Source organism: Camelina sativa, chromosome 11, assembly GCF_030686135.1.
Source record: "Camelina sativa cultivar CO46 ecotype springtype chromosome 11, ASM3068613v1".
Taxonomy (NCBI): domain Eukaryota; kingdom Viridiplantae; phylum Streptophyta; class Magnoliopsida; order Brassicales; family Brassicaceae; genus Camelina; species Camelina sativa.
In genome coordinates, this window is record NC_141890.1 from 11,022,018 (window position 1) to 11,040,060 (window position 18,043).

The 18,043-nt window shown below is 36.2% G+C and overlaps 2 protein-coding genes and 1 pseudogene across 3 annotated transcripts; 1 reads left to right on the forward strand and 2 right to left on the reverse strand.

The window, feature by feature from the left end:
* Positions 1-3,573: 3,573 nt before the first annotated feature.
* Positions 3,574-5,444, reverse strand: LOC104722981 (berberine bridge enzyme-like 18 pseudogene; annotated as a pseudogene). Its single transcript, XR_015571048.1, has one exon. The product of XR_015571048.1 is annotated as a berberine bridge enzyme-like 18 pseudogene (transcript).
* A 6,781-nt stretch (positions 5,445-12,225) lies between these two features.
* Positions 12,226-15,932, forward strand: LOC104722982 (transcription initiation factor IIE subunit alpha-like). Its single transcript, XM_087473678.1, has 11 exons — positions 12,226-12,606; positions 12,746-13,116; positions 13,215-13,337; positions 13,545-13,665; positions 13,884-13,997; positions 14,109-14,218; positions 14,318-14,492; positions 14,743-14,937; positions 15,053-15,289; positions 15,379-15,574; positions 15,752-15,932. The coding sequence occupies exons 2-11, from the start codon at positions 13,073-13,075 to the stop codon at positions 15,808-15,810; spliced, it is 1,374 nt and encodes a 457-aa protein (XP_087329804.1). The 5' UTR covers positions 12,226-12,606; positions 12,746-13,072; the 3' UTR covers positions 15,811-15,932.
* A 13-nt stretch (positions 15,933-15,945) lies between these two features.
* LOC104722983 (berberine bridge enzyme-like 17) lies at positions 15,946-17,869 on the reverse strand. Its single transcript, XM_010441265.3, has one exon. The coding sequence runs from the start codon at positions 17,721-17,723 to the stop codon at positions 16,137-16,139; it is 1,587 nt and encodes a 528-aa protein (XP_010439567.1). The 5' UTR covers positions 17,724-17,869; the 3' UTR covers positions 15,946-16,136.
* Positions 17,870-18,043: the final 174 nt, after the last annotated feature.

Sequence of the window (18,043 nt, forward strand, 5' to 3'; positions counted from 1 at the left end):
TCAACTGAAATGTATCAACTTTGTAAAATTCAGCAATAAAATTCAATGTAATAAAGCACCAAATAATTGATTTTTTGATGTTATGTTTTGTAGTCATTCTGAATATGGCGTTAACTGATTACAACCGAACACTAAATTAACATTTTTGTTGCATTCCAAAATGAAAACAATCGATTTAATTACAAACTATATATATTAGATATCTTACAAATATGTTCGGGACCTTTACATAAAAAAATCTCTGTAGAAGTTTCTCTTGACACGATTATCGAGGAAGCCCCTATTACCAAGCTTTTCGACATCGGTGAGGCCTCTGCTCGTCGGCGTCAGGATCCATCTATTCTCTCAACTGCTCAGAAAATCTTTGTTCGTCTTAATTTATCTGTTTTCAAATCTTTTCCCCAATTTTTCCCTTTTTTTAAATTTTTTCAAACTCTAATAATCCTTACCTCCGATCCAAATCAAGACCACCGTATATCCCCACTGATCTATCACTCACCGAAGAGACCCTCTTCACAATTTTCGGGAAGCCTCCTCGCTCATCTCTTTATATAGCAATCTCTTATGAAACTAGGATTTCCCCAGTGGACCTAGCTTTCACCGTCAAATCAAACCGAGGCCACCGGCTGCTTCCACCGATCTCTCACTCACCAGAGCTGCTCCGTGCTATGCATGCCCCTCCACCAACTTCGTACAGCCGTCACAGCTTCTTCCCATCTCGGCAATCGGTTCTGCAACTAGGATTCTCCCTAGTGGACCTAGCACCATTGACAACTCTTGCCACAGCCACTGCTTACTCCCGCCGATCTCTCACTCATCGGAGAATCCAACTGCACCGCAGATCTCTCCGCAAGTCACGGGCGGCCGACAATCGCACCATTTACCACGAGTTTCTCTTTGGAACCTAGGGTTTTCCCTAGTGGACCTAGGCCCCAAAATTAGGCCCATTAGCGACAACGATCCATATCCAGCTATCCTTCTCAGGTTGGTGCATATAGCAAGCCCAAGTCCATTTTTTCACTGTCCGTGATTTATCATTGTCGTGTTCGTGTTACTCCGCTCAATGGTCGAAGACTCCATTGGAGTACGGTAACATCAGTGAGGCTTTGGTTATTCATATATCTTAATTGGAACCTGGCTTTAGATAATTATCAGAAGTTGAAGTGTGGTTTTAAAAGTATACGAATATATGGTCTTTATTTCCTGAACTGTTCTAGCAATAATGGTACCCTTGATCTTGAACGCCTTCTGTTCAACAACGGCTACCAGTTAAGCTGGTCATCTGATGTCTTCAAGCATCGTCTCTCAACCACCTCCATCACAAGGATCCCATCCCTAACAGTACCTATTGCGATTTCTCGAAGGGATCCGACCTTTATGCTTTGGGTTTCAAAGCAATCCTTAACCGACTACATCACTATAGTCTCCAGTTTCTTTGCTATCTTGTTATTGTGGGTTCCTATTGCCCCGGTGGACTCAATGCATCGATCCTCTTGCCAACATCACAGTGTCAGTTGACCGTGACTACCCATCTGTCCTTTGAAGCCCTCAAGGATGGCCCTTCGATGTACCATGATCTCACATTTGCCAATAGGCTCCTAAGCCTTTGGTTCATGGCTCTCTTGGATTATATAATCGATGAACTACTTTTATCTTCTTTTGGCATTGGGGAATGCCCATTATGTATTGTAATTGTCTCAAACTTTGGCTCTTGCTCCTTCTCTGCACTTGTATTGTTACATCTTTGATTGAACGAAGCAAAGTGTTTTGACAAAAAAAAAAAAAAAAAAAAATATATATATATATCTTACAAATATCTTACATCAGTTCCCAAAAGCTATGTTTTATAACTAGCTGTGTGAGGTCAGAGCTTACTCACAATTGTTGTGTATTTTTTATGCTTGCATTTTCCACTTTTATGACAGAAACAATATTGGAGGCTCTAAACACTTTTCTTGCATACTTATTAATTAGTAAATCGATTAATATGTCTCTATTACAAATTCATGTGAATGGAACAAAATATTGACTAAACATTCTGAAATATACACTAGTATTAATTAAGAATTTGCATGAACCGTCAAAATCAGAGACATCTCTCAGTAAATGTTTTTGACTAGTACTAATTTGAATCGTCGTAAATTGTAGTTTTGTCCACTCGTTTCGTTTTCATTCAATTATGTTAATGACTTTTATGTCTTCTTCTTTTGGGTAAAAAGGCCTCTTCTGCTAAATTTTTTATAAGGTTCAAATATAGACGAGTAAATAATCATTTTTCACGAAACTTTAGTTAAAAAAGAAGAGAAACTGTATATTCCTTTATACAAGATACACGTCCATTGTAGTGCAATTTTCAACATAAAAACCTGAGATTTACAGATCATGTGGGGAAACGTTAACGATTAAAAAAAAGAGAGTCTAAACATAAATCCTTTTAAAACCTGTAAAACTAAGAAGATTCAGTTGAAATATACTCCCCATATAGAGAAAAAATGATAAAGCAACTATTTTTTTTTTTTTAATTATTATTATGTCTTGTCTTTAAAGTTGAAAGTGAAAGGGTTTTATTTGTGTGGCTTACATTTTCATACGTTGTGAGTTAAGAAGCATGCGTTCACGAATTCAATCCACGATAACGTGTTTTCCTTCGTTTTTCGTTTACTTCTCTTATGCCGCCGAAGAGTAACATTTCATTTTTTTTTGGTTAATTGTAACATTTCATTTTTGAATTGCAAGAAGTTCTTAATTAACGAGAAGACAAGACAAATGTTTTATTTTATTTATTAGTATATTCTTCTTGTATCAGCATTGTAAAAATTAAAAAAAATTCTTGAAAAAACATTTGATTATCTTAGAAACTTTAATTAGTATCTATTTTCGATAATTTCCAACAATCTAATTTCATCATCATGTTATGAATAGAGCACGTACTTGTGATACGTGTTTTGAAATAACCGGATGCCTAGAAAATTATTTGGTAGTTTAGATTCCTTCAAGATCACACTACAACGTATTCAAATAGACGCAACACAAATTTGAATGAATAACTTTAAAAAGCATAACAGTAATTTAACGAGTTCGAACAAATATATCACAGATTAATCCTTAAAATTGAAACTTTGAATAGCTCCTTCTTCATCAGCTGTGCGTGCATGACCATTGACCAGTGACCACTACGATTGCTTCCGACATCGTCAATCCCTGTTGTTGCTTCTATCAGTTTATTTCACGTGCAAGAGACCAATACGCCATATCGAAGTACGTGATCTAAAGCTTCCTCCGCTACCAAGTAAACAAAAAGTAGACGTTTCTATAAAACTAAAAACTTGCCCGTCACTCACCGATTACATTGTTTCCGTACGTCTAACCCATGAACTGTTCATTCTTCTTCTTCAGTATCCCTGTTCCATTCTCACTTTATTCACTTAAACCTGGTTGCTTCCTCTTGAAGAAAACCTACGCTGTTCTGTTCTTTTCAGAGTTTTCTAGCAAATTTCTTAAAGATATCTTGTTCCACACGTTAATGCGTTTGCCTGTTTGGATGGATAAAAACGAGCTATATACATTATCATGTTTTTCCTTATTTTATAACGAGAAACATATATTTATTTGAACATAAACTTGACAAGATCACATTTCACATATACCTAACCAAAACATACTGTACTAAACTAGCTAGGCTCTAGCTCTCTGCTTTTAGCACAAGATATAATAACACTCTAACTCTTTCAAATAACTTCAACAGACCTAAAAGGAGGAATACTCTGTTCATCACAGAAGAAATCAAAAGGATCAACACTTGTCTTAACTCTCACCAACCTTTCAAAATTATTCTTGAAATACTTCACTCCCCAACTCTTCCCTTCCTCATACTTACTCCTCTTACCTCCAACGTACATCCCCAAATCAAGATCCCTCAGGTTTATATAAGCTCCTCTCGGAGACCCCGCAACAAACTCACTCATATCATCATAAACTCTCTCCACCCATCTCATATACTTCTTTTTCTCATCTCCTCTCCAGTAATTCAAGTACTGAATCTCATAGATATTACCCTTTCGATGCGGAAACGGTGTTTCATAATCTGCAATCTCACTCATCCGACCACCAAATGGAGTGAAGATTAGCTGAGCTAGCTCTGCTTCCGGTTCTTGCAACCGTCTCCAAAGCTTCGAAACCGCGGTTTCAGGCATTGGTTCTTGAACAAAATCAGATTTAGCCTTGAAAGCTAGTGACCCTCGTGTCCGTTTACTAAGAACATCGATAGGTTCTTCACCTAACTCAGCAAACCAAACCACAGACTCAATCCAACTCATCTCTTTACAATCATCTTCCTCCAAACCCAACTCAGGAAACTCCCGGTTTACCAATCGCAACAGACTCTTAACCGGACCAAGATACAGACCCGGAAACGAAGCTCGAACCATGTTCTTGTATCTCTGCAACATAACTCGTATGAATAAATCACTAGAGACTTTATCAGACACGTATTGCCAACGATGAATGATCTTTAAAGCACTCTGTTCTGAGAATTTCGTGACGTTGAAGACAGTTACTGTTGATGGTACATCGACTAAACCTATCTTCCATGAAAGGACAACGCAAAAGCTTGATCCACCACCTCCACGAATCGCCCAGAAGAAGTCTTCACCCATCTCTCGCCTTTCAAGAATCCTCCCTCGTGCGTCGACCACACGTGCGTCTATCACGTGATCGGCTGCTAAACCGTGTTTTCTCAGTAGAGTACCGTATCCTCCGCCGCTGAAGTGTCCTCCAACGCCGAAAATGGGACAAACTCCGGCGGGGAACGCTAAAGTTTGGTTCTTTTTATCGATTTCGTAGTATAATTCACCGATCGTGGCTCCGGTTTGGACCCAAACCGACCGGTTATCGATGTCGATTGTGATAGACCGGAGGTTTCTTAAATCGAGGATTACGAATGGTTTGTGTGTAAGGTAAGAGAGGCCTTCGTAATCGTGTCCTCCGCTTCTTGTTCTGATGTGGATATCGAACCTGCGTGCGCATTTAACCGCAGATTGAACATCGGAAGATTGAACCGGAGTTAGGATTAAAACCGGTTTAGGTGTATGAGGAGCAGAGAATCTTGGGTTCTGTATTGATGAAGCTAAGACTGAGGAGAAAGAAGTTTCGTTTGGTCTGTGTATGACTTTTGAGACGATGTTGGAGTCGTTTAACCGGAGAGAGAGACATTGGAGAAAACCGGATTGATTAGACCGGTTAGCTGAAACATGATGAGATATTGATAGAAGTATGAAGATCAGTATAGAACTAAAGAAGCTTTGGAGTTTCATATTTTTTCTGTAACAATGGAGTTTGCTTTCTAGGTAGAAGTGTGTTTTTAATTTAGACAGAAGCTAGCAGACAAATATTTACTAATTTAAAATAAGTTTTTGGTGGAGAAATTGAAAGGTGAAAACATTTGTTGTTGATTTGGTACAGTAGGCTTAGCATGATATATGAAAAGTTGTGGATAGATAGAATCACACGTCTTGATCCAAATAATAATAGATGGATGTGATTAGAGCTGTCAAAATGGGCTGTCGAGGTCCATTTTAATCCGTCCAACATTGTCCAATTTGATTTTGGACAAATAGCTGTCCGTCATTAACGTCCGGTCCATTAACGACTATGCCCACTTATGCCCATATTTTTATGGGTTGTTTATGGGTATCCATTGGACAACATATAACAAATTTTATAAGATGAGAAAAAAATGGTGTAATTAGCTTAGAACTAGTGTTCAAGAAAGTGGTCTAGGCGGCCGCCTAGGCGCCGTCTAGGCGCTAGACGCTCAGCAGACGCCTAGATGACCGTCTAACCCACTTAAAATTACATACATTTTATTTTAATATTTATTTTTGATTTTTAAATTACATATAATTAAATTATTATGTTTTATATCTATATACGTAATTATAAACATTTATATGTTGTTAATATAACTTAAATAAATGTATTTTTCTTACCGTTGTTTATAATTTATAATTTTTTTATTTTTATAACATATATTTTAATATAATTATATAAATATATATATAATGTTTTATGTTGGAAACGCCTAAACCACCTAAAAACCGTCTAGGCTCCGACTAAGCGTTCTAGGCGCTAGGCGTTGGGTCACCGCCCAAATACCGCCTAGCGCTTTCTTGAACACTGCTTAGAACATAAAACATAAGTGATCCTTTTGTGCTGCCAATCACATAAAACATAAAAGATCCAAACACAATGATCAACATCCAAAAGCAATAAAGCAAACATGAACATCTAGAATATTTTAAACACAATGACACACATATTTCAAACTCCTTCTCCTTCTCTTTCCCCTTCTTTGCCTTCTTCGAATGGATCAACAATCTCTTCAAAACCTTTAAGCCAATTTCTTGCGCAGATTAAAGCTTGGACATTAGAAGGAAGGAGTGAACTCTGATACTTGCTTAACACCCGACTTCCAATGCTAAACGAAGATTCTAAAGCTACAGTCGTAATAGGGATGCTAAGGATGTCACAAGCCATAGAAGACAGTTCTTGAAAACGGTTTGCATTATCCTTCCAATATTTCAAAACATCTAAGCTCTTAAATGCCATCATGTCCAAAACCGGTTCATCTAAGTACTTGTCTAATGCTGACTTGCCATTAGCACCAACTGTTTGGGAGATGAAAGCATAAAAGTCCTGAAACAGTTCAAACACAAATATGCAGCAGCTTAAAACACTTAAGTAGCAGAAACAAAATCGATACAAAAACAAAGTAGTTTAAACAAAACACTTACACCATATCCAGGAAGAATGTTTTGCTCCATATTGTTTGACTTTGAACTTCCTACTGCTGTTTTTGTTGGATTCTTCTTGTAAACATCAAAAAACTTCTTCAGCTTCTTACGCAAGTGATCCACCCTTGCTTTACTAGTTGACGCATCAAGGGTATTGAAGCAATACTCTATATAGGTAAACTTCAATCTAGGATCAAAGACCGCAGCTAGAGCAAGTATGTCACTATAATCCTCCCAATACTTGTCAAATTTCTCCTTCATACCTTTCACCATCTCACAAATCACATCATCATAAGAGTACTCTTGAGCTTTCAGCCAAGTTTTTCCATACCTAAACCAAGGACAAATCAAAGTTAATATGTCGAATACCTAAATCAAAGTCAAATCACATCGTTATTATGTCAATCATACCTGATTGAAATACAAATTGGCAGTTGGATAAGATGAACCAGAGATCAAATTCGTCATCTCTGCAAATGGGGTCAACAGCTCATAGATCAACTCTGCTCTTGTCCACTCAACATCAGAAGGGAAAGATTGATAACTTGTATCAATCTCTGCAAGATGCCGAAGGGCTTCCTTATAGATGATTGCTCTTGAGAGCATAAGGTGAGTTAAGTTCCACCTAGTTGAAACATCTGAAAGTAGTTCACCCTTAGCTTCAATTCCCATTGTTTCCACACATGTTTGAAAGGATTGTTTTCTAGTCTCATTCACCCTCACAAACTTAACACTATTTCTGATTTTCTCTAGAGCACCATCAATCACATCCAATCCGTTTTGCACAATCAGATTCAAGATGTGTGCAGCACATCTCACATGAAAGAACTCTCCACCACACACCAAATTTTTCCTAAGCTGCCTCTTGAGAATTCCTTGCATGTTGTCATTTGAGGAAGCATTATCAACCGTAATTGTGAACACTCTCTTTTTTATTCCCCAATCTTTTAGCAATGCCAACACCTTTGTAGCTATTCCAGCACCCGTATGTGGAAGAGGAAATGCACAAAATGACAAAAAATTTGTCTTCAAATTCCATCCACTATCAATATAATGTGCAGTCAAACACATGTATCCCTCTATTGTGATTGCCCTCCACAAATCTGCTGTTAAACAAAACCTACCCGGAACTTCACCCAACATCTTTCTAAGCTTCAGTTTCTCTTTCTCGTAGATCTTTAAGCAATCAGCAGCCGCAATATTTCTTGACCAAAACTCGATGTTGGAATTTGCATACTGAAAAGCCTCTCTAATTCTTCTGTACTCAACGAAAGAGTAAGGCAAATCATGTTCTATGATTGCCAATCCTATCATCTCCCTAAACACCATCATATCTAACTTTCTATTTCCACATGAAGGAGTGTTTCCTGGAGTCTTTGAGCATGATTTCATGTGAGGCAAGAGAGTATTGGTGCCACTTCTACGAAGATCAAGGCAATAAGTATGCTCACAATGGGTGCATCTAAGATTATTCCTACCATCATCCAACTTATCTCCAACAATTTCAAAAGTTTTCCAACACCTTGACCTTTTACGTTTACCTGTAGACTTGCCTGTCCTCTTATCAGTCGTACTAGCTACTGAATCTGCTTCTACACATTCCTCTCCTACGTTCTTCTTCATCCGGATTCATATCATGCTCAAGCATATAATCATTTCCACTCATATAATCATCTTCAAGGTTTAGTGTATCACCCATCTGAAATAACCAAAACCAAAGACCAATTAGAGAAAAAGAATCAAACTAACAACATGAAAAAGGTTTAAAAAGCAAGTGTTATCTATGTCAAGAGCACAAACAATAATCTATAAGGAAGCTATTCTACAATTCAACAAATCGAAAGAGAAGAAACATAAATCTCAAATGGGTCTCTCCCAAAATCGAAAGAGAAGCAAACCCAGTTTCAATCTAAGTAAAGCAAACCCAGTTTCAATCGAATTCAAACAAACCCAGTTTCAATCGAATTCAATCGATACATAGGAGAAAACAATCTTACCGATAGTGCTTTGAGGAGAAGAACTGAAGAAGAGCTTTGAGGAGAAGAACTAAAGAAGAGCTTTGAGGAGAAGAACTAAAGAAGAGCTTTGAGGAGAAGAAATGAAGATTTCAAAGAGAAGAACTGAAGAAATCGAAGAGAAGAACTGAAGAAATCGATTTATGTTTAGGAGAAGAAGAGCTTCGAAGAAAATAAGAAATCGATTTGTGTTTTCCCCAAATCGATTTTAACCTAGAATTTTCAGACCAATGGGCTGTCCAATGTCCACGCTGTCCGTCCAGTTTTGTCCGTGGGCAAAAGCGGACCAAGCCCATTTAAGCCCGTTCAAAATATGGGCTTGTCCATGATCCGTCCATAATGAATTGGACATGGGCAGACCATGGACAGCCCGCCCATTTTGACAGCTTTAGATGTGATGATTGAATGGCATTTGTCATGCTGATGCACCGGTCGTAAAAGAGCTGAATCATTGAGTTGGGTACTATTTTGGATTGATGCGAGGAAAAAAAGTAGAAGAAAAAGTGAGGTAAATTAATAGATAAAAAGGAATTTATTCATGAGTTTATTATGAACAGTTAAAAAACTTATACAAAATGCCACGTTTTTATTTCATTTTCCCCAATACCACAACTGTAGTATTAAATGACTAAACTATCCTTTTTTTTTTTTTTCTCACGTGTGTTTTGAGGGATCCTAATTATTTTTTCTAACTTCTTCTTCTTTTATTTCTCTCTCCTCCTTCTCACTATTGTACTTTCGAGACATTTAATCTCAACCTCTTACAACAATACAAAGAAGATAAAGAAAAAAAAACAACTTTAAATACTCTCCACTATTTCGTAGATGGTTAACAATATTTTGAACTGTGATAAAAAACATCTTACAAGAACTCAATCTAAAGAAGAATAGCAGTTGTGGACAAGTAGTTCAAGAATAATAGTTGTAAATTAGTTGTTCACAAATAATAATTGTGGACAAGTTTGCCATGAATAGTTATTGTAGACAAATTGTTCATAACAACTTGTCCACGATAAATTTATCGTGGAAAAGTTGTGAATTTGTTGTCCAGAAGAAGTAGTTGTGAACAAGTTTTCTGCGAGCAGTAGTTGTAAAGAACTTGTCTACGCTGTATAATTTGTGTGAATGGGTTGGAGACAAGTTGATGCAGCGCATCACTTGGTGTTTGCGAGTTGTGGAACACATGAGTCGGTGTTGTGTTCCGTGTTCCACAAGTCTCGTTATTATTTGTTATTAATTTTGATTTTTCTCTTATTTAGGATAAGTCTCATTATTCTTTTCATTCTAGATTCGGGATTTGCTCGTATCTTTTAGTTCTGGCCTTATAAATAGAGTCTCAAGTCTTTGTATCAATATCATTGATTTGAAGTGAATAAGATAACCAAAAAAAGAGGCAATTTAAATAGCCCAAAAGAGCTTGTCTAAGCCCTGGGAGGAGGACTCCCACATTGGTTCCCCCTTCGTCTCCACCTCTTCGTCTCCACCTCTTCGTCACCTCCACCCTTGTTACGCCCACATCTCGATTTCGATCCACCGTTCATACATACTCTGTTTTCACCACCTTAAAACAGAGCCGCTCCTATCCGTTTACAAAGCTTCCGCCTCTACATTACAAGTTTTTCACGGGTAGCTGTTCAATACGATTAGTTTTACATCAACTGTATATGAGTAATAGTGATAGACAAGTTTCTTATTAATTGTAGACAAGTTTATGGGCTAGTAGACAACAATATATAGTTGTAAACAAGTTGTCTACGAGCTCTTACAAAAAAAAAACAAGTTGTGTACGAGTAATGTTGTATGAATTTTAATCGAGTAAAATAAATAAAATTAAAAATATTCTTTTACAAAATAACAAGAAATTAAGTGAAATATTTTGGACACAAGAAAAAAAAATCTAACATAAAGTAAACGTGTGAGGAAAGAGAAAGATAGAAGGCTATTTTGGTCATAATTATATATGTATCTCAAAAGGTATGGCATTTTAGAAAAGACTTTTGCATTGTGGCATTTAGAAAAAGTTTTTTCCAAAATGTGGCATTTTGAACAAAATTTCCTTATTCATATCAATTTAATATATTGCATTTTCGTTCATATTGTAAAGGTTGAGATAGAAAACATAGACTTGCTAAATGCAAAATAAGATAATTGTATAACTACGATTTTGTTAAATTTAAGCTGGAGTTAAGAATAAAATAATGATGAAAATCCAATTTAAATATATTGGTACATATATATATATATACTAGATTAGGCCCGCGTATTAACATGTATATAAGAAAAATATATGAAATTTTAAGTTGTATTTAAAATATTAATTTAATTTCATTTGATTTTCTTTTAAAAACCGGATTTAGAGTTCACATACTATATCTTGCAATACAATTTCTTTATATATTATTACATGATAATAAAATTAGATTTTAATTCTATGCATTCAATCCCAATGAGTAACATTTATAATTTTCATATAAAAAAATATGCATTGTATCAAATTATACCTTACTTAATATTTTATAAAAACTAAAAATTAATAAAACATAATTCTCAAAAAAAACTGAAAACTAATTTTATCTCATATGTGAAAAAGTAACAATATCTTAAATATATTTGTTTCATATTTTGTTATCTCATAAGTAATAGTTTTACTACTTGTCCAACATTATCATAAATTAATCAAAAATTTAAAGACATTATTATTAGAAAATTGTTTGTTTATGTAAAGGTGAGTACATAACAGTTGAGTGCCAAGTGGAAATAATCACTAATTTTAACACATTAAACATTTTCATACTTTAATCACTTTTCAGTATAAATTTCTTTTTACTATATGATTATAATAAATAACAATTGCAATTAAATTGCAGATATTTTCTTTATTAATTGTACATATTTTTCTATTGATATTAGTAATTTAGTAGATAACTTTTCTATTAGAATTAATGATATAATAGATTACTTTTAGCTTTATGTACATTCAAAAATATTAATTGTAATCTTTTTATTTATTAGGATTTTTAAAATTTTCTATAATTATTAAATAAATTTTATTTTCACATGTTAAAATATTATCGATATACTTGACACATGTCGCGATTATATGAATTACTAACTTTGAAAACTAATATTTATATAATAAGATATAGTCACAACATCAAAGATTTTGTTATAATTTATTTTTGTATTTTTATTTTAAAATATTTCGAAATTTGATAATTTAAGTATTATTATCATTGAATTTTTTTAATATGAATATTTACTTACCAAATTTTTTATTTTAATATGGAAAAGCATATTATTAGATTTTTTTTTTGGTCAAAATTATAAGATATACTTATTTTAATTTTTCCATATTAATATTTATATTATATTGTCTTGGGGAAAAAGCTATAAATACACAAAGACGAAAGAGTCTTTACGCCGTTTTCTGTTTCGCTGTGTTCGTCCCCCTCTCCCTCTCGGTTTCAGGTAAAGCAGCTTCGTCGAGATCCGATAGTGTTCTCAAACTAGAGAGAGATTTGATGAACTCTAGAATAAATAAATCTCAAAGAATCTTGACCTAGCTAGATTTGTTGGGTTCTACTTGTTGCTTCGAGTTGAGTTCGTCGCTCTGAACGTAGAAACCCTAATTTCGTGGTCCATTAGTGCTCATAACCACGAAATCGATCCCAGTCTGCTGTCCATTACCCTTATTAGCGGTTTTCAACTTCTCTCTTATGTTCACCAAGAACTTCGAACTATCTTATTGAAAAAATCTTAGGTCAAATATCAAAGAAAACAACCGATTGACAAAAACGACAGTAAGAGATTTACTTTGACTTCTGTCTTCTTCTTGGTACATATATATACGATGTTTGCTCTACTTACATCAAAACTCGTTGGTCCGATATCAAGTGTTTGGTATATTGACTTGTTAAAAACGTATCCTGTGATGAGCAGTTTCCAAGAACTAACTCGGGTGGCTGCTCTGTTTTGAATTTCAAGTGATTCTCTTACTTTACCCGGTAGATTGCTCTGTTTTGACGGTTACGTGTATTCTCTTTGCGAATAAAGTAATCTTCTGTATCAGCTTGGAGGGTCAGTAACTGTCACAAGACTAGCGATTGCAAGAAACTTCCCATCGTAGGTGTTTCATACATACATATATAAATATATATATATATATGCATGCTAGCTAGGCCCTGAATCAACTAGTATCAAACACAAACCTACTTTAATATTGGTTCCTCGTTTGGTAAAATATAAAGTCTCTGGTTTGTTAACTCAATGGCAAAATCAAGCCCCGTGGTTGTGCGCCAGCCATTTGTCAGGTAAGTCTTGTTTCGCCATATAAAGATTATGGATACTTTAGTTTCTATAACCTCTGTTCAATCAAACAGTTCCTATGTTGATTTGCATCGAATTTCAGGCTGGTGGAGCTTGTAGCAAGTGCTTTCTATGATAACTATACTCCGGAAAGTGATAAACAGCAGAAATCTGCAAAGAGTGACAACAAAGGGATAGCTGTTGTGGTGCTGCGTGCGCTTACGAGGTTTGTATGCATCTCTTCAATTTCTATGTCTACTTCTCACACAACTCTCTTGGTGTCCACTGCGTTATTATAGAGTTGTTTGAGTAAAATATTGTGAGACTTGATTATGGGCTGGTTAACTTTTGGTATTGCTTATATCGGTTATTTAAGTCTGCATGTTTTCACTAAATTTCATTTCTGGTATCTTTCTTGTTCCGTGTATGCTAGGTGTCAATGGGTTAAAGAAGAAGACCTAGCAAAAGGGTTGATTTCTTATCCGAAGCAACTTCGGAAAATATTAAGATACTTTGAAGAACAAAAATTTATCATGCGTGTTGACAGGAAAGAGGTCAGTGCAGAAACCATTTTCTTTCAGATTGACATATAGCACTTTTTTCACAATATTGTTCTTGCTAAGCCAATGACTCAACGACTCTGTTACTTACGATAAATAGCATATTGTCATAGATTATCGTAGTATTACGATGATTGAAGAACATGAGTATGAGAGAATGTTCGGTTTGGTACTTGTTTGCTTGTTTTGTTGATTCTCAATCTTTTCAATAGAGAGCAAGGGGTGCAAAGAAGAATAGTGTTTCAGTGGCTGCTTCAACTAATGGCCAACCAGGGGCAAAAGTTAAGGTCCACATGCACTCGTATTACTGTCTCGATTATTCACAGGTATATATGCTTCATGTCCCTAATATATTATATATATATATATACTTTTTAATGTTTATTCAGTTTTTTTTATATATAACACTACCCTATATTACTTCTTGTCTCTTACAGATATATGATGTTGTTCGTTATAAAGTGCACCGTCTGAAGAAAGAATTGAAAGATGAACTAGAAGATAAGGATACTATTCAGGAGTATGGGTGTCTTAACTGCAAAAGGAAGTAAAGTCCACTACTCTAGCTTTCTGTTATAAAATCTTTACGTACATTGATGTCTTGTGACATGTTCACTAAACTTGGATTCTCGTTTCCGATATGTAGATATAATGCACTGGATGCCCTGAGATTAATTTCTATGACAGACGATTCTTTTCATTGTGAAAAATGCAATGGTGAACTTGTTATGGAATGTGACAAGCTAACTTTAGAAGAAGCAGTAAATGGGGATAAAAGTGCAAGGAGACGGCAAAGGGAACATCTGCTTCAGAAGATGGAGGTACGTGTATACTGTTTGAGTGTCTCAGTTCCGTATTGTAGTAAATTTGATAAAATTGAAACTGCTTTGCCTTGACCGAAGCTGTGCATCTTTCCATATTCATCATGACATCAGAATAATTTATTATTGGTTTAAGAATAGAGAGATCTGCACTTTAGTTATATATATACTGAAATATTAGCTCACTCTCGCGTACATCATCTTTATTTTATGTAGTTTGTGCGCTGACACAATTAGAAATAAACTGCAGGTTCAGCTTAAACCTCTGATGGATCATATAAACAGAATAAAAGAGATACCGGTTCCTAGTTTTGAATCTTTTCCGGCATGGGAGGCTCGTGCAGCTAAGGCTGCTCGTGAAAATGGTTATCTTAACCCTGATGATCCTTCAAGGTCACAGGGTGGGTATGGTTCAACATTGATGCCATTTCTTGGAGAAACAGAGGTAATCTTTAGTTACACTAAAGAAAATCAAACTATGCCAAAGTTTTATCCCTGCATTTTTCCTCTGTTTCTTTATTGTGAATGGTTAGTTGATTTCTTAAATATTACATGGTTAGGTTGAGGTTAACCTTGGTGAAAAAAAAGAAGATGTTAACTCTGAAGGTGGTGGAGATCCTAGTGTGAAACTCTTTCCATCATGGCTGATCAAGGAAGGAATGAATCTGACTGAGGAACAAAGAGGATATCAGATGAGACAGGAAACTAAGGTTGATGATGGTCGCTCAGGAGGAGCATCAGAAATTTCAGATGACAAGAAACCAGCCATGGGAAGTGGCGATGATAAGGATCTGATGGTATGCCTTTTGGGGAAAATTATTTGCGTCTATGTATTTATATTTCTCAGTGTAGCATTTTTTGGATTGCTATTTACATTTTGCTTCAGGATGAGTATATCAAAGCTTGCTACGCTGCTATACTGGAGCAGAAAGAGCTTGCTGAATCCTCAGGCAAACTAAGCCCTGACATTCAATTGGTTACTAGTACATCCTTGGATCGTCAGGTTGGTATGAAGTGTAAACGTGAAGATCAGGAAGATGATGAAGAAGATGTTGAATGGGAAGAAGAAGAGCCTGTTGCAGGTCAGTATGAGTTTTACTATTAGTTAGTTAGAAGCGACCTTCTTTAGTATTTTCAAGGTGACCTGCAACAAGAAGATACTTGCCAAAGACATGCTCATAGTATTAGTTAACTATACTAGTTTAGGTCTCATGAGTACATGTGATGATGCTCAGCTTGGTAACTTTCTTAATATGCAGCAAATGGAAACTACAAGGAAGAAGATGACGAGGAGGACGTCGATTGGGAAGAAGGCTGAAAGTAAATGGATCAACCATTGATCATAGACTTTTTTTTGTTTAATATCATCAATTTTGTCAAAGGCTGTACATTTTATACTTAATGTTGAAGCAGCAAAAGCTGTATAGAACTTTTACCCCACGGCACCGAGAAAGTTCTAACACAGTCCTGAATTCTCTTTATTGATCATTGAATCATATCACAAAACAGAGACAATCCTACTATAAGGATAAATATGCTATGCTACGCAAGTTACATATGAGCTATATAATGCATCCATGCTGACATAACTATTCATTTTTATTTTATTGGTTAAGTGATCATATGATAAATTAAACAGAAGAGTTACATTGCACGAACAGGAGGAATACTCTGTTCGAATCTAAAGAAATTCTCAGGATCATACTTGGTTTTAACTTCCATCAATCTCTTCAAATTCCCCAAGAAATACTTGGATCCATAGATCTTAGCTTCTTCAACATTTGTCTTTCCACTTGGATTGCTTCCGACATCCATGTCTCTGTAATTCAAGAACGCCTCTCTCGGGTTGCTTGACACGTACGGCTCCATCGCAGCGTATATCTCATTCATCAGACCTAGATTAGCCTCTGTGGCGTTTGCGTCGGGCCATAACGTAAAGTACTGAATCTTGAACAAGTTCCCTTTTCGGTGAGGAAACGGGGTGGCATTTGCCGGAATCTTATCCATCACTCCACCGTAAGGGTTCCATTGCATAAACATGTTGTTGAACTTCAACATTATTTTCCAAACCTTCTCCATTCCTTCTTTTGGGATCGGTTTCTTGACGTAATCCGATTTACTCTTGAAGAGTGCTCCTGCCGGATTCGATGGTCTATCCAAAAGAATGCTTATCGGTGCTCCCACTGGATAGTTCTGCCAAAACAACGTCGTGTTAATCCAGCTCATTTCGTAGCAATCTTCACGTTTTAGCCCCAGTTCAGGGAAACTCTTGTTGATAATTGCCATGAGCCTCCTTGCTGGTCCTAAAAACTGAGCGTAGAACACAACCGCTATGGTTTTCTTGCTAGGTATCGCGACATTAGCGAGTTCAGGCATTGCTCTCAGGAAAAGCTCATGAGGCAATTTGCTGGAGACAAGCTGCCATTTGTAAAGAACATCAGTAGCTCCTTGTTCCAATGTTTTGTTAACCTTAAAAACTGTCAAGGTATTTGGAACATCGACGAGCTTGATCTTCCAAGAGAGGATAACACCGAAGCTGGCTCCACCACCACCTCGAATCGCCCACAATAGATCCTTTCTCAAGGTAGCTCCAGTCAATATACTGCCGTTGACATCAACTACACGAGCATCAACGACATGATCGACCGAGAGTCCGTATTTTCTAATCAAATTACCGTATCCTCCTCCGCTGATGTGTCCTCCCGCTCCTAATGTAGGGCAAACACCAGCCGCAAACGCTAGCGTTTTGCTAGCCTCTGCGATTTTGGTGTAGAGCTCTCCCAATGTGGCACCAGCTTCGACCCAAGCTTGCTTTCTTGACACGTCAATGGAGATAGATCGGAGATCGTGCATGTCGAGAATAACAAATGGTACAGACGAGATGTAAGATAGTCCCTCGTAGTCATGACCGCCGCTTCGGATACGGATCTGGATTCCGTTGAACTTTGCACAGACCACGGTAGCCTGAACATGGGATTCATGGTTTGCAGCAACAATGGCGACTAGTTTTGTGTCGTTAGGGTTGGAGTACCTTTTGTTTTTCGCGTAGGAGACGTAAGATGACACGAAGGTGGAGTTGTCATGAGTGTAGAGTGCTGCGGTGATCGGATTCTCCGGATTGGTTCGATAACGAAGGCATCGAAGGAAGTTTTCTTCATATGGTTTCGTAACATGTGCATCTGAGGCCAAAACAAGAAGAACAAGTAGCAAAAGAGATACTATTTCTCTCATTTTCTTTGTTTGTTTGAAGATCTCAAAAACTAGAATTACTAAGTAATCACCCTTTGTTTTATGTATTTATTGGTTTTTTGACATATAGGAAAACTGAAAAGAAAATAAAATGTAAAGTTGAAGATTTTGGTCATAGAAAACTTCTTTGAATAAGAAGAAACCTATGAAATTATGGAAAATAAAGTAATGAGGGAAAGTTGAATATGTAGTAGATAGATGTTTTTTTTAATGCAATCGGAAACGTAAACGTAAGATGAAACTTCATTCATTTATTCAAGAGAATCGAGTTAATTATGATCATTTTTTTTTGGTTACAAATA

Excerpts from the sequence above, each read along its gene's own strand:
- LOC104722982 (XM_087473678.1), top strand. The coding sequence starts at position 13,073 with ATGGCAAAATCAAGCCCCGTGGTTGTGCGCCAGCCATTTGTCAG. Across the intron at positions 14,219-14,317 it reads TGTCTTAACTGCAAAAGGAA|ATATAATGCACTGGATGCCC; the intron begins GTAAAGTCCACT and ends TCCGATATGTAG. Across the intron at positions 15,290-15,378 it reads GCGATGATAAGGATCTGATG|GATGAGTATATCAAAGCTTG; the intron begins GTATGCCTTTTG and ends ATTTTGCTTCAG.
- LOC104722983 (XM_010441265.3), bottom strand. The coding sequence starts at position 17,723 with ATGAGAGAAATAGTATCTCTTTTGCTACTTGTTCTTCTTGTTTTGGCC.